Here is a 27,712-nt window from a genome sequence, read left to right as displayed (position 1 = left end):
CTTTACCCTATTTTTTTAATGATGTGTGATCAAAACGAAACAAAAACGTAACATTATATATAATTTTTTTTAAAAATAATTAGATGATAAAATAAAACCAAAGTGATAGTTAGAATAATTAAATAAATAGATTATTTATAAAAATTAGAGGCAGAGTTAAATCAAGCAACGTGTTTGATTTGGATTTTAGGTTGTGAGTCTCATAAGTTTAGATACAACTCGAAGCAAGACTCAGGAATGTTGGTGCTAAACCCCTTTTGGAAAATGATAGGCATTAGGCACACATCAAATCATTTCACCAAAACTTAATGCTTCATCGCATCATTGAAACAGCCTACCTAACAGTCATGTATTCAAATTAAATTCGAATTGTGACACTTATTATTATCGATAACATTTTATTTAAATACAATTTAATACAAATAAAATTAATTTTAGATCACAAATAAGACTATTTATCGAGTAAGTCGGTCACAAGCTCCTCGCGAACTTATCAAGTCAAATTAAGCCTTGTTTGATTGGTCTCTTAAAGTTTCAAGCTAAGTTCAAGTCAAATCAAGTCAATTTAAGTCAAATATTGATCAAATTTTAACCGAGTCAAGTTCAAACTGTTCACAAACTACTCAACTTAGTTATCATCCCTAATCACAAAACAATCGAAAATACTCATAATTATATAAAAAAAATGAAACTACTCTTTTATTTTTTTTAAGTTCAACTATTTAACTGTTTGTATTCCATAATCTTGTTAAATTTCTAGTGATGGGTGACCAAAATAAGACCAAAACATAACGTTAGATATGATTTTGAAAAGAAATAGCTGAGTGACCGAAACAGAACAAAATTAATAGTTGAGATACTAAACATGATTTTGAAAGAGAACGGAATGATCAGCCCTGGCCCATGGTCCATGGACACGTCCAGACACATGATTCAGTTTCTAGCTCATCAGGGGTGGCCTAAGTATGCATTTCGTGGCGAGGACAACAAGTAGAAACTGCCAGAGGGCACAAATCCACGTTTTTACAATTTCTCCAGTGCAGGGTTAGAAAAATGGTGAAGCAAGAAGAAGAAGAAGATGATATAGTTTGCTTGGACGAATCCTTCTTCATCAATGACAAGTATTTTCACACCATTTATCTTCATTCTCTGTAAGATCTTTTTCTATTAGTTGAATCATACATGTTAATATCCGCAGTTACCAGCTAACCACTTTCACAGTTGGGTCACATGTTCTCCTGCTATATTGTCTTCAATCAGCTTCTAGTAAGTCCTTTTTATTTAATCACAACCCATTTCTCTGTTTCTCAATTTACTGTGTTGGGTCATCAAGATTTCTTTATTTATTTATTTTGTTATTGTTGTGTGTATGTGAGGTGGGGGGTCTGTACTTAATTGCTTTAGGTTGTCTTTAACTATTCAAGTGAGATTTTTATTAGATTTTATTTGTGTAACAGCTGATTTTGATTTGACGGGACAATTGGTATGGCCTGGTGCAATGCTTTTGAATGACTTTCTCTCTAAAAATGATGAGTTGCTTCAAGGATGTTCCATGATTGAATTAGGCTCTGGTGTAGGTGAGTCATATTTTCTGTTTCCATTTTATTTTGCAAGTTACTAATGCATAAATTTCAAGGTCTCACATTTGACAGTTAGATAATAACCTGAATCTGAATCCATGCTTATATCTGCTTATCCCTTTGAATTACTCCCTGTGTTTTTGGCGTTTTAGAATTGGGCAGTCTTTATATTGCATCTGAGGAGATTGTAGGAGATTGAGGAGCATTTATGTAATTATGTTCATGTGCATGGTGTAGTTTGTATGTATGTCTTATGTCATGTGGATATTTTGGTTGAAAAGAAAAGGGATTAAGGAGTTTTGTTTCATTGAGCTGCCTTTTCCCCTACCAATACTTTTGTTATAAAATCATCTAAAACAGCTTGATAGACGATTACCGAATGTGCCTGCATAGTTTAGCTTCTTTTGTGATTTTTTATTAATTAGTGAGATCTTCCTATGTTTCATGTGCTCACTTTTTGAAATAATAGGTTGAATGCGTTCTGAAGTCCTATGTGCGCACAAATAGTCAACTTAACGGAAACTTAAAATTCAATTTTTTGAGTCATTCCTTTATGAGCAAAATAGTTTTGCAACTTTGAGTTTTATAGCAGAAGAATTGAATTTTTCCACTCTAGTTTGTTTTTTGTTATGTTCTATAGGATTCCATAGCGTTCATCAGTGTTACCTTGATTACATAATATGATTACTGTCATCTGCTATATAGGTATTACCGGCATGCTTTGCAGCAGATTTTGTCGACAAATTCTTTTGACTGATCATAATGACGAAGTGCTGAAGGCAAGATAGTAATGTTAAGTTATATATTTGGTAGCTCTTATAGCTAATTTTTCTCGTTGTCTTATCATATACAGATCCTTAGGAGAAACATACAGCTGAATGCATCTGCTGAAAATCCTGGTTTTTGTGCTGGTGAGAGAAATAAGATTGATTGAGAATACTCATTGTGGGTTAGTTAATGTCCTCTTTTCACATCTTTCATGCAGCTCTAGAAGCTGAGAAGCTAGAGTGGGGAAACTCGGATCAAATTACCAGGATTTTACACAGATATCCTGGAGGTTTTGATTTGATTCTTGGCGCAGATATCTATATCCTGATTACGTTTATTTATTTCTTTTCTCGAGCAATTTATAAAATAAAACGCCGAAGATTGAGCTTCTGAATGATGAAATTTTGATTATCATAATTACCTGAGAATTGAACACGAATTTAACATTATCATTCCGTTCAACATGTTTCTTGCTATAACTTAGATTTACAGTCAGTTTTCATTATATATTGTTTATTTTAGCAGATGTGTGTTCTGTTTTGTAGCATAAAAGTGGAATCGAATTTAGATGCTGTTTGGTTATGTGCCGACTTTGTTGGACCATTATCTATAATTACACGAAGAACTGCCATCGTACCTGATAGTTGTAAAAAAGCCTCATTTCCTTTCTTTCATAATTCAATCGTTCTTTTCTAATAGCTGCTCTTGACAACTGGAGCTGTAAAAACTTGTCCTTGACAATATCCAAGCTTCCAGCAGTCAAGTGTTCCTTTGCTTTTTGATACTGTAGAACAGCTCCTGAAGAACAGGGGACGTGGACATTGCAAATTCATACTAGCATATGTATCCCGTGCCAAAATGTAAGTCTTATAGCTTTTCCTCTCTCATGTGATTACTAATTCATATCAATAATAAATCTGTCATCTTCCCAATGAAAGAATAACATAAAAATGCTTTGAGCTTCTATCTTCCGCTACATTTTGTGCAGATAACCCTTTAAGCATTGCCATATATTGGTTCTTGTTTTGTTATTTAGAGCTGAACAAGATTCTTAATAAACATAAACTTATTGACGCCATCAAACATAATTCTTTGTTGCTCCACTTGCCGGCATCCTACGAAAGCACATAAGTCCTTCCGAAAAATGTGTCTGCAACACAAAGTCCACTAGAGTTTATACTATATGTACACACATACTTTGAGTTCAAACCTTTTCTTGGATATAATTTCCTTTTTAATACTTCAATATTGGTGCAAGCATGTTTCATTTTTTTACAATCGCTAATGTCACACAGTTGCAGACTGAGCTCTTCATTCATGTCCAACACAATTTTTTTTAAAGCACAATCATGCTGGAATTAAATGCAGGATGGATTTGATGGTTATTGCGGAAGCTACTCGACATGGTATGCTGATAAATGAAGTAGCCGGGACACGGTCTGTGGTTGGAAACCTCGAAGGAGTCATCTTCGAAATCACACTCTGTTAGAGGTGATGAATATATTTTTGGATTGTGGAAACTACTGCACATTAAGGTGGAAGAACGGAATTAGATCTGATGTGGAAAATGCTTTAAACTACCTTCTTGTTTGCGACGTTTTGGCAACGAATGACTCATATTCAACAAGAAACGATTTTAGAAGGCAAGTTTAATGCTTCCAAAATCTATTGTTACTTATGATAATTCCCTACTTTCTAAATTTTGTTTGCACTTGGTAACACCCTGGGCTGGGAATAGTTGCACCGCATCGATGGATTTAATTGTATGTTTATGGAAGTTAATCAAAAAGCCCCATTAGTCTATTTTGGAGCACTTTCTGGTTATAATTGAGTTGTTCAGTTATGTTCTATGAAATTTACAGTATGAAATAAGTGTGTTTCTATGCCTGCTACTGCTAGTGTCTTGAGGAGTTGAATAGCATTGTAGTTGTTTCCGTGATAAAGCAAATCTTGTGAGCAACTGATCATGCAGTTTTAGACTTGAGGGAGTTATAGCATCAAAGCCAACATCCACCTGCAGAAATTGCTTTCACATGTATCATAATTTACTAGGATGGAAGCTGGGAACTGTGTTGAGAAATTATGCTAGCAGTGTTACAGCTAAATTGTCGTGGTGGAAATATGCTTTGCATTTAATTTTTCTTTTTGTTGATAAAATGTGTGCATTATATCCAAAGAGGAAGTTGTTAAATCTTAAAGAGAACTTAACCAAAACAAGATACTCATTCCCTAATATCACAAGCAATGCACAGTTGGGGATTCAAGCTATCTTTAGATTTGCTATAAATTTTAGTCTGTACAACTTCCCTAGTAGAGCATAAAATTTCCCCCATATCGATCACATATTCATAAAGTTTCTTCTATTATGTTCTTCACAAATGAAATGTGAAATAGATGAATGCATTCCAAGCGATTTTAAAAATAATGATAGGAATGGACTTACCCTTTGCATGAGCGCATGCCCAGGTCACCTCACGATCTCAGTCCAGCACTGGTTGATTGATTCTGTAGGTGGCTAGAATGACTTTCCAACCGCAACCAATTAGGAGTATCCAAAGAAAAGTTGAGAACGAGATTCATTTGCATTCCCACTCAGTACACACCCGCTAGCCACACATTCCCATGCACAAAAGTCGGTCACTAGTTGTTAGTCTATCCAAGATTGCCATCCACGCGATTACAGCGTGCCTGGGAACGTGCAACGAAAATCACACCAGCCTATGCCACACACGTTGCCCTCTTTATTCTGATTTCATCCCAAATCTCCCGGTCCGAAGAACCCCCGGGTTCCTTGCCACAGCAAAGACGGGAGCTGCCTCCTCCCTAAATGAAAAGATATTTTTCAAGCTCCAACTCACCAGCCCTCTCGGCTCAAAGCTCCACACGTCCGTGCCCCTAACAACGTAAAATTTGACCCATGCAATCCACAAGGAGCCCTTAGCAGCTAGCAACTTCCTCAACAGCGCTGAAAGAAGTATGCCTTGAAAATGTTGCTTCATATTCACAGCTTACATTAGAGCTTTCTGACTGTAAAGTTGAAGGGGCAGTCTATAGTTTTCTATTTTTGTACCATGAACTTAACAAATCAGACTTAACAGATATTTAACAGTTCAAATTGCATCAATGCAAAGATAAACTTTGTTATGAGAAGTGGGTCACCTTTATAAACTGCAAACTTCTTGGAACCAATTTTCCACAAGCAATGGATCTACCTTCATTTTCATGCCCTTTCCATATGCAACAATGAGAAAGCACCCAAATCAACAAATGTCAATGAGAAGACCCATAAATAAAATTAGCTATCCGAAGATGAACTTATCTTCTGATCTTAGGCTGGAACTCGAAATCTACAGTTGAAATATCCATTTGCCAAGGTTAGTAAATGATGAGAAGTGTGAGATCTATGATGCATACTGCCTGAATCACTGAAGATACATGTGGTATTAAATTGTGACCCAAAAGTTCAATAGGCAGAGCAACCGGAGGACTGGAGGAGTCATGTTTCAAGATGGACAAGGCACCATAGAGGTCAGGGTCAATTGTACCAATTAGGGCTGAGCAAGGAAACGAAAACCGATTCGAACCACATTATACGGTTCAGTTCAGTTTGAGTTTTTCATTTTACGATTCGTTTTCGGTTCGGTTTAGACATTTAATTTTACAATTCAATTATGTTTCGGGTTTTTCATATGAAACCCATATATTTCAAATCAAATCGGATTTAAAAAATAATAATCCAAATAAATTCATTCTGAATTTGTTATAAAACAAACAAAGTCCTAAAATTAATAATATTATATTCTATAAATTTAAACTTGTGTGTATTCACTAGATTATAATAAATATGTTTATATGTGTTGATTATTGACTAGTTAAAATTCTAAATATGATATATGTTTTTTTTAATAATCAATGTGATACTCGAAATTTGGTCGAAACTCTCTGACCTGATTTAGAGGACATTACACTATGCTTGATGAGTTTCCAATGAGATTATCACACATGAGAGAGGTGGACGATGCATCAAACTTCATGGACAAAGAATGGTTGATGCGACATAGAATAAATGTTTTAAGATATTAAATTAAAGTTATCAGCGATTCTGAGAGTTCATCTAATATTTAATATACTGGTATCTAAGTCTTTATTCGAGGATCGAGAGGATATGAATCAAGACAGACCATACTTAACAGAAAAGGGACCCCTACTATCGATATGTACATCAATGTAAAAAAATGAAGTTGCATGGCAGCAGATGCTAAGGTAGTAAGGTGAACAGTTCAATGGAGGGGGCAAACAAACACAACGACAAATTAGGATCAAGCTAAGACACCGATGATGTTTCAAGATCACTTGGTCCAAATTCGTTCAATAGACATAACAAAAGCATCACTCGATTTAATAGGTAGAATGTCACAGATTGAGAGTTAGAGTCCGGTAATGTATTGAATTTGACTCAATCCTTGAAGAATATTATAGAAGAATCACTAACTTGGACTTTGACGAAAAAAATAATATCAAAAAATATTTAATAAGTGTGAACATTCTTGTGAACATAATTAGAGAAAAAATATTTGTATTTTATATAAAACACCATGGGCATCGGTGAATGTATGCTTTACCTAAGACAGACATGTGTTGTTAATATATGTGTGCCAACCTTAAAAATATTTTTGAATCTGCAACTGATCAGCAGTGCATTCGTGGTTATTTTTATCAAAAGTTGTTTTCTTTCTCTCTTTTCTTCTTTTCTCTAACTGGCTTTTTGTTATCTTTTTCAGCTTCATTTAACTCCTATAGTAGCCATGGAGAGAGCAGAGAAATAATGGTACAGCATTGATTCTAAAAGGAGATGTTCAGAAGCTCTTGGAGAAGCTTCAACAGATAATAGCTGGAGGGGTGTGTGTGTTTAAAACTTTAATTCGATGAATATTTTGTGTTTAGAGAATGGTATTCTTAAAAGATCACATTTTGGGGATTGGTTGATTCCTACCTCAAGAAGGGGCAATGATTTTATTAGGGTAACTTAGAATGTAAGAAGTTAAAATCTTAACAAGTGATTTTCTTTATATAAATTCGGAATATAGATTATCTTATCCTTACATAAAATAATTGTATTGGAACCGATCTTGTATTTAGTCATCTGTTCAGTTTTTGTTAATCTTTAATTCAACTTTATTGCATTTGCATTTGTTTTATAGCATCTTTTAGAAAGAGTAAATGCTTAAGGCAACAACAAAATAGAGCATAGATTAAAACCACTTTTGATGTTGCTTGTGTGATATTTAACTGTCTCAAGTAACTTAGTTTTTTTTGTTTGGTGAAGGGGGGGATTTAGCTGATCTTGCTGTTGATTACTCCATATGTCCCTCCAAGGAGAAGGGGGGAATGCTTGGATGGGTAAGAAAGGGACAAATGGTATGTTGATTCCACTTTTATCCTTTGAAGAGTTAAATATATATTAAGAATATTCCATGTTGTTTCAACTCCTTGTTTTTCTTAAAGTATCCACATCCAACTTGTATCCCATAAGCATGGATATGGAGTTATGAACCTCCAAATATGTGGAAAATATTAGAGAAGTTAAAAGCTAAAAAAATGTTGTACCTAGTGCACAATGCTCCCAATATAAGCAAGGTCTTGATGCACATGGCCTTACTCCCTGTTTTCAACAGATGGATGTTTCGAGGGTTCGAATCTGTGCAAGAGACAATCTTAGCTAGCTGGAATTATATTTTTGGTAGCAACTTTCAAACTTGTATTCATTGTTTAGATTTTTTAATCATATGAATTATGAAATAGTGCTTGAATTTGAAGATTTTACCAAACTTTTATGCCCATGTCTTTCATGATGGTCTTATAAAGTTTTACACCTTATCTCCCATTTATGATTCTTCTTGGTATTTTTCAATTGCTTGCAGTTGCCATAAGCTTCCAATTTCCTTTAGATCTTGAAATCTTGTTCATGTGAGGGCATAGTTAACAGTCCATATGCTAGATATCATGCATTTTTTATCAGAGTTTTCTTATGCATGTAAAAAAATAACCTACAAATTAAGAATTCTAACGTAGAATATATCTTGATTACTTTTTAGATTTCACCCTCATGATACTTTGCTTGTTCTCTATGCATTTTATCCCATGTTATTTATATGACAAGAAGAGAAGGGTTGAAAATTTAATTGAAAACATGTTTGATGGACTTCTTTTTGTCATGGTAAAATATTTTAGGTGCCAGAATTTGAGGAGGCTGCTTTTAGTGCACCTTTAAACAAAGTTGTGAAATGCAAAACTAATTTTGGATGGCACTTGTTACAAGTTCTATCTGAGAGGTATTGCTTGTAACACTTAATTGAAATCTGTGCTTGATGAAGCTAAGCAGATTCTAACTCTCCTTTAGCTTGCTTCAGGGAAGAGTCATTGCTTAAAGATATTCTACCAGAGGAGCTTCATGGAAAATTGCAGGACCCTAGTTTCATCGAAGAGGCTCAGTTGATACATGTCCGGGAGCCCGAAGAAGTGTATGCTTGCATAACTCGAAGAACAATTTTTTTACGTGGATTTTCCGAATTTAGATTTTTAAATGATGAATGAGATGCACAGCAAAGTTACTAGGCCAACTTTTTCCTCTAGCTATAGAAGTTATAGCAATTACAGCATGCTTAGAAAACAAAAACAAAAAACTACTCTAAATTCTTAGTGTAGGTAATATGATAAAAGAGAATTTCAACTCTTAATTGATTAAGCATCACTATGAAGCTTTTAAGCTTTAGGTCATGAAACAAGCTATTGCTTGAGAAGTTTTAAAATATAGTATTCGACTGGAATTATTTTTGAAGTCTCTTTAATGATGATGATTATATTATAGCATTTCATAAACCATAACTGTTATTGAGGTTAGCTACCCGAAGTTCAACTTTAGTAGCATTACAAAATCAAGCAATACAATGTTTTACCTAGTTCAATTAGCGAATTATATCACCAAGAGGCACTATATAGTTGGAAAATTTCATACTAAGGCGTTACACTTTGTTTTGGCCTTTGAAGAGGATGATGTCATGTCTCAATCTTTTTCACATGGCAGGTCTCAAGCATCTTTGCCAGGATTCCAGTTCTTCTTCTACGCCAGTTAGGAAGTTGGGGACCTGAAATAACTAGCAAATTTGATCCAATGAAAGATACATATGTCTTGGTGAGTATTTTCTCGTTGATCCCAAGATTTTTAACCATTCCCCCCCTGCATTTAGCTGACCAATGTTCCATTTTAATCGGTGTTAAAATGTATGATGCAGTGTCACCATGGAAGGCATCGTTGCAGGTTGTCAAATGGTTACAGACTCAGGTTAATTTTATTACTTGTTTTTCTTCACACTTCATTCCATGTGCTTATCGGAGTTCAGATTTTCACTTTCAGGGGTTTCATAATGAATCATAGCTTCTCATTCCTCCAACCTTCATGTATATATAAACCAATGTTCTGCCAGCTCTGCTCTTATGCTGTGCTGTGCTGTGCTGTAATATATGATATATCATTCAATGCCTTACATTGTCCTTTGCATCAGACACAGCTTAGGTTTGCAGTGTAAGTGTAGCATTGATTTTTTTATCTGTTTTCCTTGACCACAGACTCATATTTCATTTAATTTTCTGTCATTGCCATTGTTTCTGATATGTTGTTGGAGCACGAACCAAGCGACCTCAGTGGTTAAAGAGATGATTGTTATCCCTAGAGCTCTCGGGTTAGAGAACGAAGTCTGCAGGGGGTGTTTGAACATTCATTGTCAAATGGTTGAAAGTTTTTCAAACAAATACTACCTTATAATCAACTCAAACTAATGTTTGCGGACTCTTTCTTTACGAATTTACTTTTGCTTTTTTTTTGGCTCAGGGATTCAGGAAAGTATTCAATGTATCTGGGGGAATACATGAGTATGCAATCAAGGTCGATCCATCGGTTCCGACTTACTGAGATTCTCTTAACATGTCCAGTGCTCCTAGTATTGCCATATGTTTTCTTGGCAAAACTTTCCCTTCCATGGTATCTGGTTCTTTGAGAAAGCACAGTTTCACAGTCCACATCTGCAGATTCTGTAATGTAATTACTTCACATTTTTGGGTTTGCATTCCATGATGTACAGTTTCATTTCACAATAAGGCAATCAAACTTCCTTCAACAATTCGTTATTGCTTAATAATGGTGGTTATTGTGTTTATTATTTGCAGCTACGTTTTACGTACAACATATTATGTCTTAGAAGGCATCCATTTGCATCTTCAATAGATGGGATCAGAGATGGACTGAGGAGGCTGACGGAGGCAATCGCCTCCTAAAAATTTTAAATTCTCGTATAATTTAAATATTTTATTAATATTTTTATTGATATATATTTTCATTCCTAAAATTTTATAAAACCCGTCCCATAACATCTACGTCCATCCCTAGAGGCACCTCACCATAGTGCCACTAGGTGCCTTTGACATGGTTGTCCAGATGCTCCGATCGATTAAAACACTGAAAATTTTGACTTAACCAACCTTCAAAACAATGTTTAATTGTAGGTGTTTTCTTTTTATTAAATGAGCAGGTAGAGATCATTGAAGGTTTGATCAAGGATTATGTGTAAACTGATTATTGATCCTCGATTAGCGTGTTTAAAAATAGTCATAATTCAGTTTACGAATGGTGTCAAATTATATTCGGGTTTTAAGAGTATCCGACTTACAGGTATTTGGATTTAATGGGCCGGAACACAAACCGACGTGATTTAAACACCCCTTAATCCTAAATTCCCTCACTATCAATCTCCTCCAATTTCTTTTTTTTGGGATAATTAGATTATTATTACCCAATGAAAGCAGAATTGCTTCAAATCCAATACAAACAAACAAGAATAAAAAAGGGGTGACAAGATTCACAAAAAATCATACTATACCCCAAGAATTATAAAGAGAAAGATTAGTACTATTCAATCTATTAACAACCCTATTGCTAAGTTGTATTCTTACAGTCTGTTTGATTGAGGCCAGAATTTCGTCTTCGGATCTGCAGGTTCCTCGAAAAAGTCTTCGATTCCTTTCTTCCCATATTATATAATTGAGAGTGCACCAAGAAAGCTTCAAATATTAGTAAGCAATGACTTGCCTTTTCATGTGTTATATGCCCAAGTAAGAAGGGCAGTCCAGGTAAGAAGAGGTTTATGAATATCTGTGAGCTGAAGAATAGAATTCCAGATTGAAGCAGTTATTTTACATTCAGCAAAGAGATGGTTTCTGGATTCCCTTGCTTCAGAACAGAGGATGCACATATCATTAGTTTCAATTCCAAACCGGAGCAACCTATCCTTTGTAGGAAGACGATCCAAGATAACCATCCAAGATATTAAGCTAAACTTGGGAATGTGCAATGAAAACCAAATCAGTTTATGCCATGGGACTTTACTATTTTTTCTGTCGAACCTCTTCCCAAATCAGTTTGGTAGTCACAGCTCCGGATGCAAGAAGAGGTCGAACTGCTGCTCAGAGTTTTATGATTTTCCTTAAGATCCAGCTTGAGTTCTTCGGTTCTTCCATGTGCCAGAATCATGATCCTTAGTTGAGGATCCAACACTAATTTTTCCACAATCATTTTCTCACTCTTTCTTGCCAATTATCCTTTTTCTTTTCTTTTCTTTACTTCCGAACAGATTAACTTTCCGGTATTTCTCCGCCTGTTTTAAGGCCATCATCCCGCCATGGGAAGTTGTTGCTCTCGTGGCGAGGCTGATGACGGCGTTAACAACGAAGAAAAGGGAGATGCACGGCAAGGTTCATCGGTCGCCGCCGCTCAAACTCCACGTCTTCTGCCCTTGGAACCGTCTTAGGCCGACAGATGGAAGACGTGAAATCGACCTACACGATCGGGAAAGAATTGGGTAGGGGTCAATTTGGGGTCACACATTTGTGTAGACAAAGACAACCGGGAAACAATTTACGTGCAAGACAATAACCAAGAGAAAACTGGCTAACAAAGGGGATATTGAGAATGTTAGAAGGGAAGTACAAATCATGAACCATTTGACGGGGCAGCCTAACATTGTGGAGCTTACGAAGATAAGTATTCGGTTCATTTGGTGATGGAGTTATGTGCCGGAGGAGAGCTGTTCGATCGGATAACCGCCAAGGGCCATTACACCGAGCGAGCGGCGGCTTCTTTGCTTAGAACAATTGTTCAGATTGTGCACACTTGCCATTCTATGGGGGTCATCTGTAGGGATCTCAAGCCTGATAATTTCTTGTTGTTGAACAAGGAAGAAGATTCACCACACAAGGCCACAGATTTTGGTCTTTCTGCGTTTTACAAACCAGGTTTAATGATTTATAATTGCAAATTATTATTAGCATAGATAACGTTTAACGAAATTATTACTTTGATCCTATTCTTTTTTCTTGGAGCATATTGATCCAATCGTTTCATTCTAGGCAAAAAGATCCCTCAATGCTCTAAAACATAAGCCCTTTTTGTCCTAAAAGAAATGGTGGAGCCAAAATGCTAAAAAAAATAAAATGTTGAAGGTTAAAAATACTCTAAAAAAATGTCTATTTAGTTAAACATTATGAGCATTTTTATCATTATGTCATTATTATATTATCGCGAAGTTTCAACACTTAAATTGTGTCGTGATGAATCTTCATGATAATATTATAACAATATAATGACAAAAAATGTCTCTAACATTTGACTAAATAGTCATTTTAGTCCTTATTCTTTTTAAAACATTTTAACTCTCAATCTTTTATTTTAGGGAAAAGGCCCTATTTTATAGCATAGTCGATTTGTTAACGAACAATAGGGTTTTTTTGTCCCAAAATAAAATGTTGGAAGTCAAAATACTCCAAAAAAGATAAAAGACAAAAATAACTATTTAGTTAAACGTTAGAAGCGTTTATTATTATCATATTATCACGAAGATTCATCATTCGAACCTTGTGAAGAATTTTCTATTTGATTACTCACTTATTCCAGAAAATAAAATAACTACTTAGTTAAACGTTAGAAACGTGGTTCTAAGTAAGTATACATATGGCTCAATGTTCTATGGTTTTGGGCACAGAATCGTCATTTTGATTTTTATTTATGTGGCGAGAGTTCCATTTTTTAAATAAGAACCAAACACATTTCATGATCAACATTTATTTTTACGGAGATAACACTGACATGAGAGATTAATTATTACTATCAGTCAGGGAAGAACATACGAATTTATGTCAATGAGTGCAAACTTAAGAAATTATATTAGAAATTTAAGGAATATGAAATTATATCATCAACAGAAAATATATTAAAAAAAATTAAATTATATGAGATTTTTTCGAGGGATGCATGTTATCTGAGTACGTATATACATATTGGCTCAATGTCACTTGGTTTTAGTTGTGGAATGGTCATCTAGGCCCTTATCCATCTATCGGAGTTTGATTCTTATTTATGAGATCAAAGGATTGACAAAGAAAGTCGTTTCCTGAAATTTTTAAATTTTTATATAACGACATTCGAATGTAATTACAATATTAAAAAAGTTTCACATTTTGACTTTGATTTTAGTATGACTAAAGCTAGCTAAGAGTATAATAAACAAGTATTTAAAGTATATTATTCTTTTATTCAATCACTTAAAATATTTTTTGTTAAAGTAAATACTTAAAATTATTATTTTGGTTAAACTAAATACCTAAAGTACTTTTTGATTAAAATAAATACATAAAGTACTCTTATCAAAATAGAATTATAATTTAAAATGAATAATATAATATTCAGTTTAGTTATAAATGATATTTTAAGGACCAAAATATTAACTTTTTAAACATACATAGACTAAATAATAATAATATAAATGATATTAAAATAATAATATAAATTGGTGTTATAAAATATTAACTTTCTTTAAGAGGGATCAATTTCGAAATCGGCATGGACTTAAAGAGTGTTTAAACTAAAATATTTAAACTAACTAACTATAACTTTAAAATTGAGGACCAAAATATTAACATTTTAAACCTACATGGACTAAAATATTATTTTTTTATAACAGAGGGACTAAAATAAACTTTTAAGTATAATATATAAACTAAAATATCCCACTTGATATTGAGAGGTACATGAAGTGTTTTTCCGAAGCCCGCCATTGCTGACCACCAAAAACACAAACAAATATTAACTGTATCCTTCTCCTTCTTCCTCTATATAAACACAACCCTTTCTTCTTGTTTGTTTTCTCATGTGTATAATCCAATCTGTTTCTCGTTTGATTCATCGTATACAATAATATTATGGGCAATTCAATGTCTCCGTGTTTTCAACCTAATCCAAGGTCTTCAGTGAAGCTGAACTTCTGGGAAGGAAACACTCGAATCCTCACCGGAAAACACATAGCCGGCGAGGTCATGTTTGAGTTCCCCGACAAGATGGTTTGCCATGCAAACTCTTTCTTCATCGGTCACCCGCTACCCGTTTTAGCCATCGACGACGACCTCATGCCCGGGGAAACGGGAAACTTACTTCGTTCTTCCCCTCGATCACTTCTCAAGCAATGTGTTGTCCACGTCTTTTGTTGCAACCTTAAATCCTAACCCTAAATCGAAACCTGCTCCGATCAAATTCGGAGAGTGCCCTTTCGAGTACGTCCGAGGCACCGATGGTAGGGTTTTGATTAAGGTTTTGCCGGAGTTTATAACGAGGTTGATCCATGGAAGCAAAGAAGAAGGGGTTGGGGGTAATAGCTTCCTTTGCAGCACACCGGAGTTGAAGAAGCATTATGAGATGCTTGTTTGGTCTAAAGAACAAGTTTGGTCGCCTAAACTTGAGACGATTTCGGAGCATAAGATTAGGTTTTCTCCTCGCAGATTCATAGGGTTGGAGTGGAAATAAAAGCATAGGCAAATGTAGTGATTTACTGATGTCATTTCTTTACGCTGTATCATTTCCTATAGATATAGATGTTTCCATTAATGGAGATATTTTGAGAAGATTGTTTGCTTTTAACATCATGAACTCCCCTTGTTGTACAAAACATTTTGTAGCTTTTGATTTATGACCTTTTAACCGTTGATACATACATACATAACCTTTTAACATCATCAAACATTTTTTAGGAAGAGATAATAATCTCCCGACAAATGATATCAAAATAAACATTTACTTCAGTGGGTGTGATAGAAGGTGGACAATCATAACAATGATCCTATGAAAAGAGTGTCATAAGATTGAATGGACATCACATCGAAAAGGAAAAAATGACATTCAACGAGTGAGATAATCAAAATGGATAACTATAACAATGATCACATGACTATGATATCACGAAATTGAATAATATATACATAAACCTCAACCGATGAGATAGTTAAGATAAACAACCATGACAATAACTCTATAGTTGTGTCATGAGATTATATGAATATATACACGTATAAAAGATTTTAGCGTTCATTTTTTTTATGGATAGACATATGGGAAGTGTTTTACTAAGAAGCAAATTTGAGGGGAACAAGATAAATGATTTCGTGTGGGATTTCAAGTCCATTGACATACATCAAATTTGATATAACAATCTCTTTAACTCATAATAATGCCTAGTGATAGTATATGAACATTGAAATGTTATAATGCCTAACAACTAATTAATAAAGGCAAGTGGGTGGGTTGAATTAATTTAAGAAAGCAACTAATGAAGCATGTGGTGATTAATTTGTGCATACTCGTTCATGTATTTGAGCAATATATAGGGTATGGTCCAAAGTTCCAATAGAAAACCCAGGATTCGTCGGTCTGATGGCGTAGCTAACTTTGAAATTCTTCAATTTAATTAAATAATGTAATATAAACACACAGATAATGGTTTAATACCACGTTTATATCTTGCAGAATTAGTCTAACCACGAAAAACACGTGTGCTTGATAGGTTTAACTCAAACATCATGTAAATTACACATATTCTTTTAAATTAGTATTTAAAGAATTTTTATAAATGGGTAAAGTACACCAATGGTCTCTTGATTATAAGATATTGTTTTGTTGAGTCTATCGACTATTAAAATTTACAAAATGGTCACCCGACTATTCATTATATTAAAAACTCGTCTTTTTATGTTAAAAAATTAACGATCGTCTAAGTTGGACATTAACATGCTGACTGAGATATGATAGTCGTTAATTTTTTAACGAAAAAGCTAGTTTGAAATATGATGAATAGTCGGATGATCATTTTGTAACTTTTAATAGTCAAGTGACTCAACAAAGCAACTACATATATATAGTTGAGAGATCATTTTATAACTTTTAATAGTCGGATAACTCAACAAAACAATATCTTATAGTTAGGGACCATTTGTATAATTTACCTATTATTCAGTTGGTATTTGAACTTTTAAATTATAAAATAATAAAATATTCGAAATAAAAATATATTATAATTATTAATAGACTAGTCTTACCAATTTTTCTCTAGTCAATTACTCTAGTTTTATTCATTTTTTTTATTTTTATTCATTATTTTAATACAAATATAGTACCTAAATTAGGTATATTCTTAATTTCACAATGAGACAATTTTGCTTAGTTTTTCCCAGTGTAAAATTATGATATTTCACTCTCATTTCTAATATTCTTTTGTTTTCTCTTTATTCAGTTAAACATTAAAGGAATGCAAAAATACATATATATTATTATCACAAATACATTAAAAATAAAAAAAAAAATTAAAATAACTATTTACTCAAACATTAAAGAGAAAACTCAAATATTTATGCATACATATCGTCCTTAAGTAGGAGAGGTCGGATGAGGGGTGGTGGTTTAGGGTAGGAAGTAGGGATGGGGATGGGTCGGGTTTGAACCAACTCGACCCGATTCAAAAATTTTACATTCTTCACTTGATCCGACACGACTTTTTAAGATAAAATCTGAATTCGACTCGAAATAATAATAAAAATATTATTTTTATTCAATAAAAACAATGATTTAATTGAAAAAAAATAATATATAGAGAGGTATTATTGTAATTATTACTAAATATATACAGTAAAATTATATTTTCTTAAGTCAGATATTTTCACCCTAAATCCGAACCGACCTAACTTAAACCTGAATTTTTTAGAAAAATATATGGCATGATCGAATCGAATCTGAATCCATCGAGTTCGAGTTCCATGCACATTCCTAATAAGAAGAGGCAGCCAAACTCTAATGTTTTGTAGTTGAAGGGGAGTGAGAGCCATTGTCAGTAAAGCAAAGCAAAGCTATGTTTCATGGAAGAAGGTATCGTGAAGTGAGTTAAAAAAAGGGCATCAAATCACAGGAACTAAACAACAAAACTCTTTATAGGTCTCTTCTTTACTTAGTGTGCGATTATTGGAGAGAGAGAGAGAGGAACCCACCTCAGTGTTGCTTTCTTGTAAAATATATATATATATATATATATATAGATAAATAGATAGATAGAAAAATAGATTAGGAAGAAAATACGAGAAAAGGGCCGTTACTACTTGACTTCATCTCAATACATACAGGAGAACCAAATAATATTTTGTTAAGTTTATCGATTATTAAAAGTTATAAAATAGTCAATCGATTATTAAAAGTTATAAAATAGTCCTTTGATTATAGGGTATTATTTTGTTGAATCTTTCGACTATTAAAAATTACAAAATGGTTCTTTGACTATAGAGTGTTATTTTGTTGAGTCTCCCGACTAGTAAAATTTATATAAAATATTATCCGACTAGTTATATATTCTACATCTGTCTTTTTTAATTTAAAATTTGATGTCTATATGAGGTGGACGTTAATTTGCTAATCGACATATGATAAAATCATATTTTTATGATGTATATCGGTTGCTTTCATGCACTGGTTCACTTACATAATGTTTTAAACATTCTCTCGACGAGAAGAGTTGATCCACAAAATACAACTCATACGATTATGAGATCATATTTTACCATATCTCAGTTAACATGTTAACATTCAGCTCAGACCACAGTCAATTTTCTAGCAGAAAATGACGAGTTTAAAACATATGAATAATCAGATGATCATTTTATAAAATAATAATTTTTTTAATAAAACAACATCCTATAGATGATAAATATTTTATAACTTTTAATAATATAAGTAGATAAAATATTTCATTATAATTGGGATACCATTTGTTTATTTTATTCTTATTTTTTATATCTCAGATTACTACAAGACTGTAGTTGTTTCAGAAGACTAGTAGTTTAATTTTGGTTTGGGGCTTCCAATTTGATTTTCTTTCTCTCTTTTAGCCTCTCACTCAGTATAGCTGCTGCAGTTTAATGGCAGAAGGCAAAGGAGAACCCAAAAAATAAAAGAGAAAGTAGAACAAAACACTAGTGTTTTCTATGCAGCAATTGGAATTCGAAAAGACACCCAACAAAGATAATCTCTTTCTTTCTATGATTATATCTTCTTCTGCTACAATTTAAGAGATTTCGACCCTTTAACTCATATAACACCCACATAGATATATTTTCCTTTGATTGCACTTCTCTCCATCTTTCTGCCTTAATTATATATATGTCTTATGTTTGTAAAGATTGAGCTTTTAACAATTGAAGGAGACGTCTTCATCTGCATAATTTTGTTATTCATTGTGGCTACCACAAGGAAGCCGCTACCGTCAGACTCAGGAGCCTTTGTAGATTGGGCGACATCATCGTCCACAGCAGCAATCCGAGCTAGCCCCGATGAGCTGTCCCCTGGCTTCAATGCAAACGCCGCCGCCGCGGTGGTGGCTGCAGCACCTGAATCCGCCACCACTCAATGGCCACCCTCAGTTCGTCCGCTCAACTACGGCCTTCCCTCAGAAATGGGAATGGTTGGTCTTCGCGATTTCGTTTTTGTCGCTCCTGCGTCTTTTAACCATCATCACCATCACCATCTCCACCATGCTCAAGATCCCATCATCGGAAATGATCAATTCAACTGTCACGATGCTGCCACGGCACTTGGCGTCGGTGTTTTCCCACTTCTTACAGCATCTCCGTATTTAGCTCCACAAAATATGGAAGATTCTGATTTGATTAATGACAATGGCCGTAGCAAACTAAGCGGGATGCAGTTATGGCAGAATCAAAGCTCCCTGCATAATCTTAGAAAACCAACTTCAATCCTTGACAACAACAACAACAATTCTTCTTCCATGAATTTGATACAAAGCAGTGGCGGCGGCGGTTCAGGTTCAAGCTCAGCCACAACGTGTCAAGATTGTGGGAACCACGCCAAGAAAGATTGTACACACAGGAGATGTAGAACGTGCTGTAAAACTCGGGGCTTTGATTGCCCTACGCACGTTAAGAGCACGTGGGCACCTGCTGCTAGGAGAAGAGATCGCCAGCTCATGGCAGCAGCCGCTACTACTGGCGGAGCTGGCTCATCGGTGTCGACTTCTGGGGCTAAAAAACCCAGACTTGTCATTTCACAGGCTACTACGACCACTCATACTTCAAACACTACTCCAAGAAGCTTTGACACTAACTCAAGTCACCAAGGTTTGCCTTCCCCCCCCCCCCTTATATTAGGGTTGTTTCTAGAGGGTGAAATTTAGCTGAAAAATGTTTTTTTTATGCAGATGCAGGGTCACTGCCGGGGCAAGTACGGGCGCCGGCGGTATTTAAGTGCGTAAGAGTGACGGCAGTGGACGATGGTAAAGATGAGCATGCATATCAAGCAGTGGTTAGGATTGGTGGGCGTGTGTTCAAAGGGTTTCTTTATGACCAAGGAGTACTTGAAGGAAGAGATGGGTTTCCGGCTAAATCTGAATTGCATATCCGCCGCGGCGGCGGCGGCGGCAGAAACGGTGGTTCGAGTAATGGTAATGCAATAAATTGAGATCATCTTTCCTAGTAAAGAAAAAAGGTGGAGTGATCGACTTGGGGGATCCATTATAGTATAAATTTGATCCTTTTTTTCCCTACTTCATACTGATTATTTATATGGTTTCGGTGAATTCTTCTTTTATACACTCCATATCCTTTTGGCTTCAACTGTGTATTTGGCCATGAACAAAACATAGCAGCAGGCCAGCAGTTGTCCTGCAGTTTCATGCATTCATGAATGTCTGATGTACTTGCTTCTTCTGTTATCCTGGTATGAGAAATGTGTTCCCTCTCAAAATTCACACCTTACACGAATCTAACCTTTTTCGAGTTGTTTTTAATGGTTTAGTTTGCGGAATCGTGCATGCATTGCTTTTCTTCAAGTGCAGCTATATTGTCTATCATCTTCATTAATTGAATATGTGTATGCTTTGGTTGGTAATTAGAAACATGCAATGTACTGAACGTTATCTCAATATTCTATCCCCATATGTCGGCTTTATTCTTGCTCTTATGTGTGGAAAACCAGGACAATTGGTGTTGGATATGTCTGTTCTTGGCTTCTAGTGATACCATTTCCCCCCTAGGGTTCTGCATGATGATGCAACCTAGTGCTTTGGCTTGTGTATAATTGTTAACTAAAATAAGATGGAGCCCTGTATTTAATTGTTGGTAGGGTCTTACTTTCGGCCATTCAAGCATGCTGTCCCCTTTTACTTGTATATTGCATCATGTGGGTTATTACTTGGTGCTAATCTTGAATGCCGTGTGCCGCGTCCAAAGCCATGTGTGTTCCAAAATAGAGTCTCGTTGTTCCAAGTGCATCTTACCTTTCTCAGACAACCAAACATGACAGTATTCTTCTTCCATATTTTAATTTATTTATTTTTGCTTGGAAATCTAGCGTATAATCTTGTTTATGTCGAGATTTGTGATCAACATTGTTTAGCCTCGTTACCTTGTCTTTACATAGGACTCCCATATATTTATTTGACTTAAATTCGATGAGACTTAAAATGATTAGAGAAAATATTAATTTAATTGAAAGTAAAATATGTATTCTATTTAATTGAATAGATTTCTTGGTATGTAAATTTTATTTTTAAATTATCTTTATAAATAGATATTACAGATTAGAATTAAATGTTAAATTGCTTTATGAAAATTTCTGATATTACTCTTTTTTTCGACGTTATTAGTGGATTCTCTTCTTCTACACAGAGATATTTTAATATTATTATGGAAAACATAATTGAATGACTAACATGACCTTACCTCACCACTGCAACACGGAAGGTAGATGCCATAAAAAAATCGAATGAAAGCTTTTACAGGTCATGTTTGAGAATGGAGAAGATTTTAAAGCTTCCTTTGTTAACCTTGGTATGCATCCAAGAGAAGATGGCTGTTTGAGGGTATGCTTAATTTGATGTTATTTCGACTTTTCAATCCTTCTTAAACATATGTATAACATATCCATATTTGACACGTATGTATGCGGTTCGGGTGCAACATCTATAGTCGATGAGTTATTTGTATAATTTACTAACTTTTTAATATTTATGTAGGGTGAAATTGGATACGGATTTTGATCCCAAAACTCTAGTTGATTTAAGCGGAGGAAATATATTTCTCAAGTCGGTTCTAATTTTGGTGGAAGGTATACTTCTAAGATCAGGTGAAGATCGAGTGGAGGGTATATGCTTATCAGATAGGGTGAAAATGACCCTAAACCCACCCGACCTATTGTCATCCCTAGTTGGGTGTGTAAATACAATCATGAGTACTTTCCAGAACTTTAAAGGAACCATTTCAAAAGCAAATCTAGGTCGCTCAACCTCACTACTATTATTCCTATTCTTTCCAAGAAACTGACAACACCCAACCGTTGCTCATTGGCCAATCTTTTTTTAAAATATAAACTAGAGCACTACTTTCATCATTCTAGAGCACTACTTTCATCATTTCTATATATAATAAGTAACGACTTAAAGGACTCAACAAAGGATAATTATGTATTTCTACCACTAAACAAGAGTACGATGCCACCATAAAGCGAGAACAGGGGGAAGAATCTTAATTCTTGGTTAATTAATCAGGGAAGAGGGAGAAATGAGGATCTTTTGTATCCTTTATTCCTCCACTAACATCGCTCGCTTTAGGCAAAAGCATAAATTGGATGCTTCTGTCGCAAAGCGCTAGACGAAAACATACAACAAATCACTGCTAGAGAATCAAGTATTTAGGCACAAGTCAAAAGACACCAACAAAAGGACCAATATTACAATCAACAAAATTTTGTAGTATCAGGGATCAAGAGGAGAACACAATTATATTTATAACCTTACTCATTAGTTTGTATAAGAAAAGAAGCATACTTTTCGGATATAAATCGATGCTTCTCTTAGGAGGCCCAATATCAGGAAACATTGACACCGGTAAGCTCCAATTCTGCCATTGTGGCATTAATTGCATCTATAACATCCATCTTTCCCATGCTCACAGCTTCGTCAATTGGAGTTCGTTCATGGCTGTTCATATCCAATTCCGTAAATAATCGTGTATTTGGTGGTTGAAAAAACAGGGCAAACAAGGAATTAGAAAAATCAATATTAACATAATAGAAATATAACTCACCTGTTCAGAAGGCTTACATTTGCACCTGATTGAACTAATTTCTTAACTACCTGTCACCACCATTAATATAAGAACCCAAAACTTGTGTAAGATCGGCTAAAGTGAAAGACTAGCAAGCATGAGCAGCAAAAAGTTACCTCAACATGACCGTTGAGACAAGCCCAATGAAGAGGAGTATTGTTCTCCACATTAGAAGCATTAACATCCTGCTCATGTAAAATCTTCAAAATGGTAAAAAAGATGCTCTGGGAAAAGGTAATAATAAATGCCAAAGATATGCTTAATGAATATTTTAATGTATGCTAATCCCTTGTGAACTTACCATTATGGAGAAATAAAGCAAAAATAGTCAATAACCCAAGCTCAAATAAATACAGAGAAAGAACCTTTTTCCATCCAAGCCAACAAGAAATTCCATTAGAGAATGACCTTTTTGCAAAAATAGTCAATAACCTCAGATTTTGATGTTTATAACCTTGAAATCCCCTTAAATTGAGCTTGGAGTTTTTCTTTTTGCCATAAAATGAGCTAGGCTAAGGTATATGAAAATTTTGTAAACTGATTTGATACTGACATTCAGGTTGCAGAACTTTCAACGTCACTCTTGGACCATTTCTTTTCAAAGTAAGATTCTACCAGTGAAAAGATTAATCAAACCAAACCATAAAATCGGACCAACCAACAAACTACATAACAAGGGAAATTAATGCAACCATGAAAGTAAATAAAACCCATGTTTATAATCTCATGGAAAATGCTTTAAGTTGCTGCTATGCAAAGCATGAGATTTTCATAAATTTTTAGACAAATATACATGCTATTGCCAAATATACATAACAGACACCCTATTGGTGGAATTTGTCATTGGAAAAAAATTCTTTGACCAATATAAAATCATTGCAGTAATTTGGGTAAGGTAAAGAACTAGAGTAATGTAACAAAATGATTTCAAGACAACAGCGAGATCAACATTAATCCATTCATATTCATTGTATATTTACGCTTATGTATCTGTGACTAAAGGAACTGAACACATTGTAGCCAAACACAATTGAAGTGAAAAAGGGGGAAAAGAAAACCAAAAGGAGCAACTACATTGCTGGGTTCTAAAATCGATCTAGCAGACTCAGCAATGGTCATGGAAGGAAACATCCAAGAAGAAATCTATCATGACAGACGATCTATAAAAAAAAATTGGGAGCTCTCATGGCCAGCAGAAAAGGAAAAAGAAATATAACTTCTTAAAGAGTGTGAAGAGGACGAGGAAAAGCAAGAACCAGACATTATGGAGCGAGATGTCAAAAAGGGAACAATGAAGCAAACAGAAGAGTTAAAAGGGATTTTACAATCAGGCCATTAAGGTCAAAATCAAACATGCAATTTACGCTTATCAAATCACTGCAAGAAATGAGCCAGACATTTTAAATAAATGCCCTTCAACTTCTTGTAAAGGAATTTAATTCATCTTTCTTCCTGAAAAGAAAGAGCATCCTAATTTTAACCTTCTATGCCAAAAGCCTCAAGTAAGTATGAAGGTTGAAAGTGTCTTAAACAGGTTATCCCGTAACATGTTTGTCTAGTTTTGGGTAGATGGAGGAAATAATTGCTTCACTACCCACCCCCTCCTCACCCATGTAATTTGCACTGGAGGGAACTTGTGGGCAAGATCCCTATCCGTATGGATAGTGTATCTATTACCCTATTTTACCTCAAAAAACTGAATGTAATTTTTTGCCTTTGCTCGCTAATAATTCAAGTATTTTTCTTTTCCGATTTAAGCTTGAAAAGTAAGGTCCATGAAAGCATGTGTGAAAATGAAAAGAAAATCTCTAGATCAACAAGATCTAGTGTTCCTTGGCTATGTGCATTATTTCCTCATCATATCAAATTTTGTGCTAAGCTCTTCAATTCCCTGCCTGTTTCATATATAAATCCTCAACCCAAAAAGGAGAAGTAATATCCAGTTGTTATGGTGTAAGTGTAGGCCTAGAGATGCACCAAACCCAACCACACATATAGTGGAAGTTAAATGACTTATTTATTCCAAGTTTATGCACACCACGGATGTTGCATCTGTTACACACATCAAGATAGTTTATTATATTTCGAAATTAATCGAATAACATATGCCCTCTTTTTCCCCTTTCTTTAAATTAAAATTAAACCTCTTTTATCAAGTATTCAGTCATCATTCCAGTCAGAAAACTCGGAAGATAGGGTGGTATTGGTACATATTAAAACAACCAGACAAATATTCATAGCAGAGTTTTCTCACCACTCCTCTACTGATGAGATACTCCACGATATCAAGATGTCCATTAGCCGCAGCCATGTGAAGTGCTGCAATGGAAAATCACAGTAATTTTTAATGAAATATAAGCAAATAAACTTTCTTTCCAAAAAGTAAACAGAAAACAACAACAAGCACAAATGAAAACCAAAATGCCAAAAGAAATTTCTATAAATTAGCACAATTGTTGACCGCTAGAGAGAGAAAAACCGAATTCCAATACTACATTTGGGATTAAAAACATCACTTAACTAAACATTGACAAAATGATGGGATTTAAAATTCCGACTGAAATCTAACAAGACATGAATTATTGACTTGAGCTTTCTTTCTTGAGTGGGGTTATAACAGATATAGTGTCCCTTCAGAAAAAAACATCATATCATCCAAAAAAACTAATGTTAATGTCATCTTAATTTGGTAACGATGTTATGATTAGAATCTTGAGCTGGCTATATAGGGGTGATATAATCATGCAATATATGCATGTACATTTGTGTGTGTAGAGAGAGAGAGAGACGTATTCAGAAAATTTTATTCCCAAAATAGGGTGTTCTTTTGCCATGTAAGCACTCAATCACATCACCTCTTGACTTCTCTTCTCCTTAACCCTTCTTTCCTTTTTTTCCACAACTTTTTTCATTCTTTTCTCAATCTGTTCATTGCCCAACCACAATATTCAATTGATCTTTAACAAAATCCAAGTCTCCTGCTTTTTTTTATATACATGATGGAGGGCATAACCCCTAAAAGTTAGACAAACAAATTAACAATTCATCTGCATGCCATAATAAAGACAATTCTTCAAGCTCATTGAAAACTATCTTGATCTTCATGATTGTTCAAGACTTTTTCCAGCTAGCCAATCAGTCACACGTTCTCATCTGAATGGATGCCTCAATTACCACGTCTAACGATAATTAAGAACTTTTACGGCTCTCATCACTGGTGCTAAAGGATGAAGTTGTGTGATCCTTTGCTTTATCACTGTGATGCAGCTTAAAGAGGCACATTCAATTTCAAGCTGGTTGATTCCCAAAATGTTAGCAATTTTAACTCCATTATAAATAGATCACAGCTCTGTCAGGTCAATAGAACAGTTGCCAAGAGAGAAAAGAAGCCCTGCCAATTGGTTTCATTTTTCTACTTTGGTGACCCCAGCAGCTTTTGCCTTGTTTTTCCTTTAAATCTAGTGAGTTTTGTTTCAACATTAACATCTAGAAAGCGTAGTTCAATAAATAGGTCAGTTAGGCCCTTACACCACTACCCAGAATAAAAAAAACTGCAAGATAAAGGCCATTCAAGATCAGATATACATGCTGCAACATCCTTTTCACATCGTGTAAAAGTTCCTAGCTAAATTTTTCTGATCTCCTCAACAAGACCCAACATGCAAATATTTCAAACAAATACAAAAAGTGTCCAGGAATGAGACAACCAATAAAACTACCAAATAGACCTCTTTTTACATGTCATGATAAGTATAGAAAACTGCATTCAGGACAATTAAGTCTAACATGCAAGTATGCAACTAATAAGATGTGAGCAAGAGATGATCCATAAATAAATTTTCAAGAGCTTCGAAGCCATCAAATTAATAGGAAACCTGTTCGGCCTTGTGAATCCTTAGAATCAAGAGAGACACCAGTAGATTCTAATCTTATAAGATCATCTCTATCATCATAGCGGGCAGCCTGTCAATCATTGAATAAAGAAGAACTTGAATTGAGTTTGAATTGAATTGCTTAGTGAATGTAAATGCTGAAGAGTTATAAGTTGGAGCATAAAACTAGTAAGTAGCATCAACACGATTTTAATTTTCATTTTCTTTCCTCTCCCTTTCTGATCCTACCAGACAATAAACATAAAAGATATATAAATATAATCAATGATGGACCCAGGGGGCGGTCGGTACCTCTGAAATTTTCAAATTTTAATATGTTTTAGATATTTTCTTTGTATTTAATATTGATAATCTGCTAAGCCTATAATTTTATAAATTCGTCCCTTTAAAATATTATAAATTGTCCCCTAGCTTAAAATCATGTATCCGTCTCTCTGAATATAATTCCTACCAAGTATGCTAGTAAAGGGAAACCTATTTACCATTCCTTTCAACATCATATAAATCCTAACTTTCAATTTTTGCGACCAAGAAAAGCCTACAAATTCATAAGAAAATAACCCAAAAACTGAATGGCAAAAACAATTAAGAAAAGATTGATGAGTGTTAAAACCTCAAGCAGTTCCTCAGCGGTCTCCGTTGCTGCAGGGATCTGCTCTGCTCCGTTTATAGCGATAACCATTTGTTCTAACCCAAATAAACTGAAAGGATATGCCGAAATTGATTCTTTCAGTTCAAATTCAGTGATAAATTATGCTATAGAGCACACGCACAAAAAAGAACAAATAAAGTGTTTTCAAGGAAAAGATTAGCTATACGTGTAAAAGTAACAGATCAAGAACTGAGAGAGCTTGAGAAAAGGGCTGGAACCTTGATCGCTTGTTGTGCGCTGTGTGAGGCGGCGTTGAGAGAGAGCTGACGATTTCTGTTTGAAAATAT

The 27,712-nt window shown here is 34.7% G+C and overlaps 4 protein-coding genes and 1 pseudogene across 5 annotated transcripts; 4 read left to right on the top strand and 1 right to left on the bottom strand.

The window, feature by feature from the left end:
• The first annotated feature begins 964 nt into the window (after positions 1-964).
• Positions 965-16,343, top strand: LOC120116433 (protein N-lysine methyltransferase METTL21A-like). 2 transcript variants are annotated; one of them, XR_005515547.1, is made up of 10 exons: positions 965-1,121; positions 1,199-1,266; positions 1,458-1,577; positions 2,286-2,359; positions 2,434-2,491; positions 2,566-2,667; positions 3,097-3,208; positions 3,717-3,883; positions 5,834-5,843; positions 16,332-16,343. XR_005515547.1 is itself a non-coding variant. In XM_039136936.1 (8 exons), exons 1-8 carry the CDS (start codon positions 1,054-1,056, stop codon positions 3,835-3,837), a joined length of 723 nt encoding a protein of 240 aa, XP_038992867.1. In that variant the 5' UTR covers positions 965-1,053; the 3' UTR covers positions 3,838-4,048. The 2 variants fall into 2 exon arrangements, 1 of the variants encoding a protein (XP_038992867.1); XM_039136936.1 differs by lacking the exons at positions 5,834-5,843; positions 16,332-16,343 and having other exon boundaries at positions 3,717-4,048.
• On the top strand, positions 6,944-10,356 carry LOC120116455 (annotated as a pseudogene).
• LOC120116454 (calcium/calmodulin-dependent protein kinase cmkB-like) lies at positions 12,461-15,252 on the top strand. The gene is made up of 3 exons (XM_039136954.1): positions 12,461-12,692; positions 14,704-14,792; positions 14,842-15,252. The coding sequence occupies exons 1-3, from the start codon at positions 12,461-12,463 to the stop codon at positions 15,250-15,252; spliced, it is 732 nt and encodes a 243-aa protein (XP_038992885.1).
• Positions 16,344-18,627: 2,284 nt separating the features above from the next.
• Positions 18,628-20,448, top strand: LOC120116430 (protein LATERAL ROOT PRIMORDIUM 1-like). Its single transcript, XM_039136933.1, has 2 exons — positions 18,628-19,895; positions 19,976-20,448. The coding sequence occupies exons 1-2, from the start codon at positions 18,929-18,931 to the stop codon at positions 20,233-20,235; spliced, it is 1,227 nt and encodes a 408-aa protein (XP_038992864.1). The 5' UTR covers positions 18,628-18,928; the 3' UTR covers positions 20,236-20,448.
• A 1,980-nt stretch (positions 20,449-22,428) lies between these two features.
• Positions 22,429-27,712, bottom strand: LOC120116434 (ankyrin repeat-containing protein P16F5.05c-like). The gene is made up of 7 exons (XM_039136937.1): positions 27,644-27,712; positions 27,387-27,474; positions 26,756-26,843; positions 25,135-25,199; positions 22,997-23,065; positions 22,860-22,909; positions 22,429-22,753 (listed from the first exon to the last, which is right to left on the bottom strand). The coding sequence occupies exons 2-7, from the start codon at positions 27,453-27,455 to the stop codon at positions 22,642-22,644; spliced, it is 453 nt and encodes a 150-aa protein (XP_038992868.1). The 5' UTR covers positions 27,456-27,474; positions 27,644-27,712; the 3' UTR covers positions 22,429-22,641.

Source organism: Hibiscus syriacus, unplaced genomic scaffold (genome assembly GCF_006381635.1).
Source record: "Hibiscus syriacus cultivar Baekdansim isolate YM2019G1 unplaced genomic scaffold, ASM638163v2 tig00110295_pilon, whole genome shotgun sequence".
Taxonomy (NCBI): domain Eukaryota; kingdom Viridiplantae; phylum Streptophyta; class Magnoliopsida; order Malvales; family Malvaceae; genus Hibiscus; species Hibiscus syriacus.
The sequence above is the reverse complement of the archived record's forward strand: the minus strand, read 5'-3'. Positions and strand labels throughout refer to the sequence as shown.

Coding starts and splice junctions, on each gene's coding strand:
- LOC120116433 (XM_039136936.1), top strand. CDS start 1,054: ATGGTGAAGCAAGAAGAAGAAGAAGATGATATAGTTTGCTTGGACGAA. Junction 1,122..1,198: donor TCCTTCTTCATCAATGACAA/GTATTTTCACAC, acceptor TAATATCCGCAG/TTACCAGCTAACCACTTTCA. Junction 3,209..3,716: donor TATGTATCCCGTGCCAAAAT/GTAAGTCTTATA, acceptor AATTAAATGCAG/GATGGATTTGATGGTTATTG.
- LOC120116454 (XM_039136954.1), top strand. CDS start 12,461: ATGGAGTTATGTGCCGGAGGAGAGCTGTTCGATCGGATAACCGCCAAG. Junction 12,693..14,703: donor TTCTGCGTTTTACAAACCAG/GTTTAATGATTT, acceptor CAAGGTCTTCAG/TGAAGCTGAACTTCTGGGAA. Junction 14,793..14,841: donor TTGAGTTCCCCGACAAGATG/GTTTGCCATGCA, acceptor TACCCGTTTTAG/CCATCGACGACGACCTCATG.
- LOC120116430 (XM_039136933.1), top strand. CDS start 18,929: ATGTTTGTAAAGATTGAGCTTTTAACAATTGAAGGAGACGTCTTCATC. Junction 19,896..19,975: donor CACTAACTCAAGTCACCAAG/GTTTGCCTTCCC, acceptor TTTTTTATGCAG/ATGCAGGGTCACTGCCGGGG.
- LOC120116434 (XM_039136937.1), bottom strand. CDS start 27,455: ATGGTTATCGCTATAAACGGAGCAGAGCAGATCCCTGCAGCAACGGAG. Junction 22,910..22,996: donor GTCTCAACGGTCATGTTGAG/GTAACTTTTTGC, acceptor TGGTGGTGACAG/GTAGTTAAGAAATTAGTTCA. Junction 22,754..22,859: donor AATGTAAGCCTTCTGAACAG/GTGAGTTATATT, acceptor GGATATGAACAG/CCATGAACGAACTCCAATTG.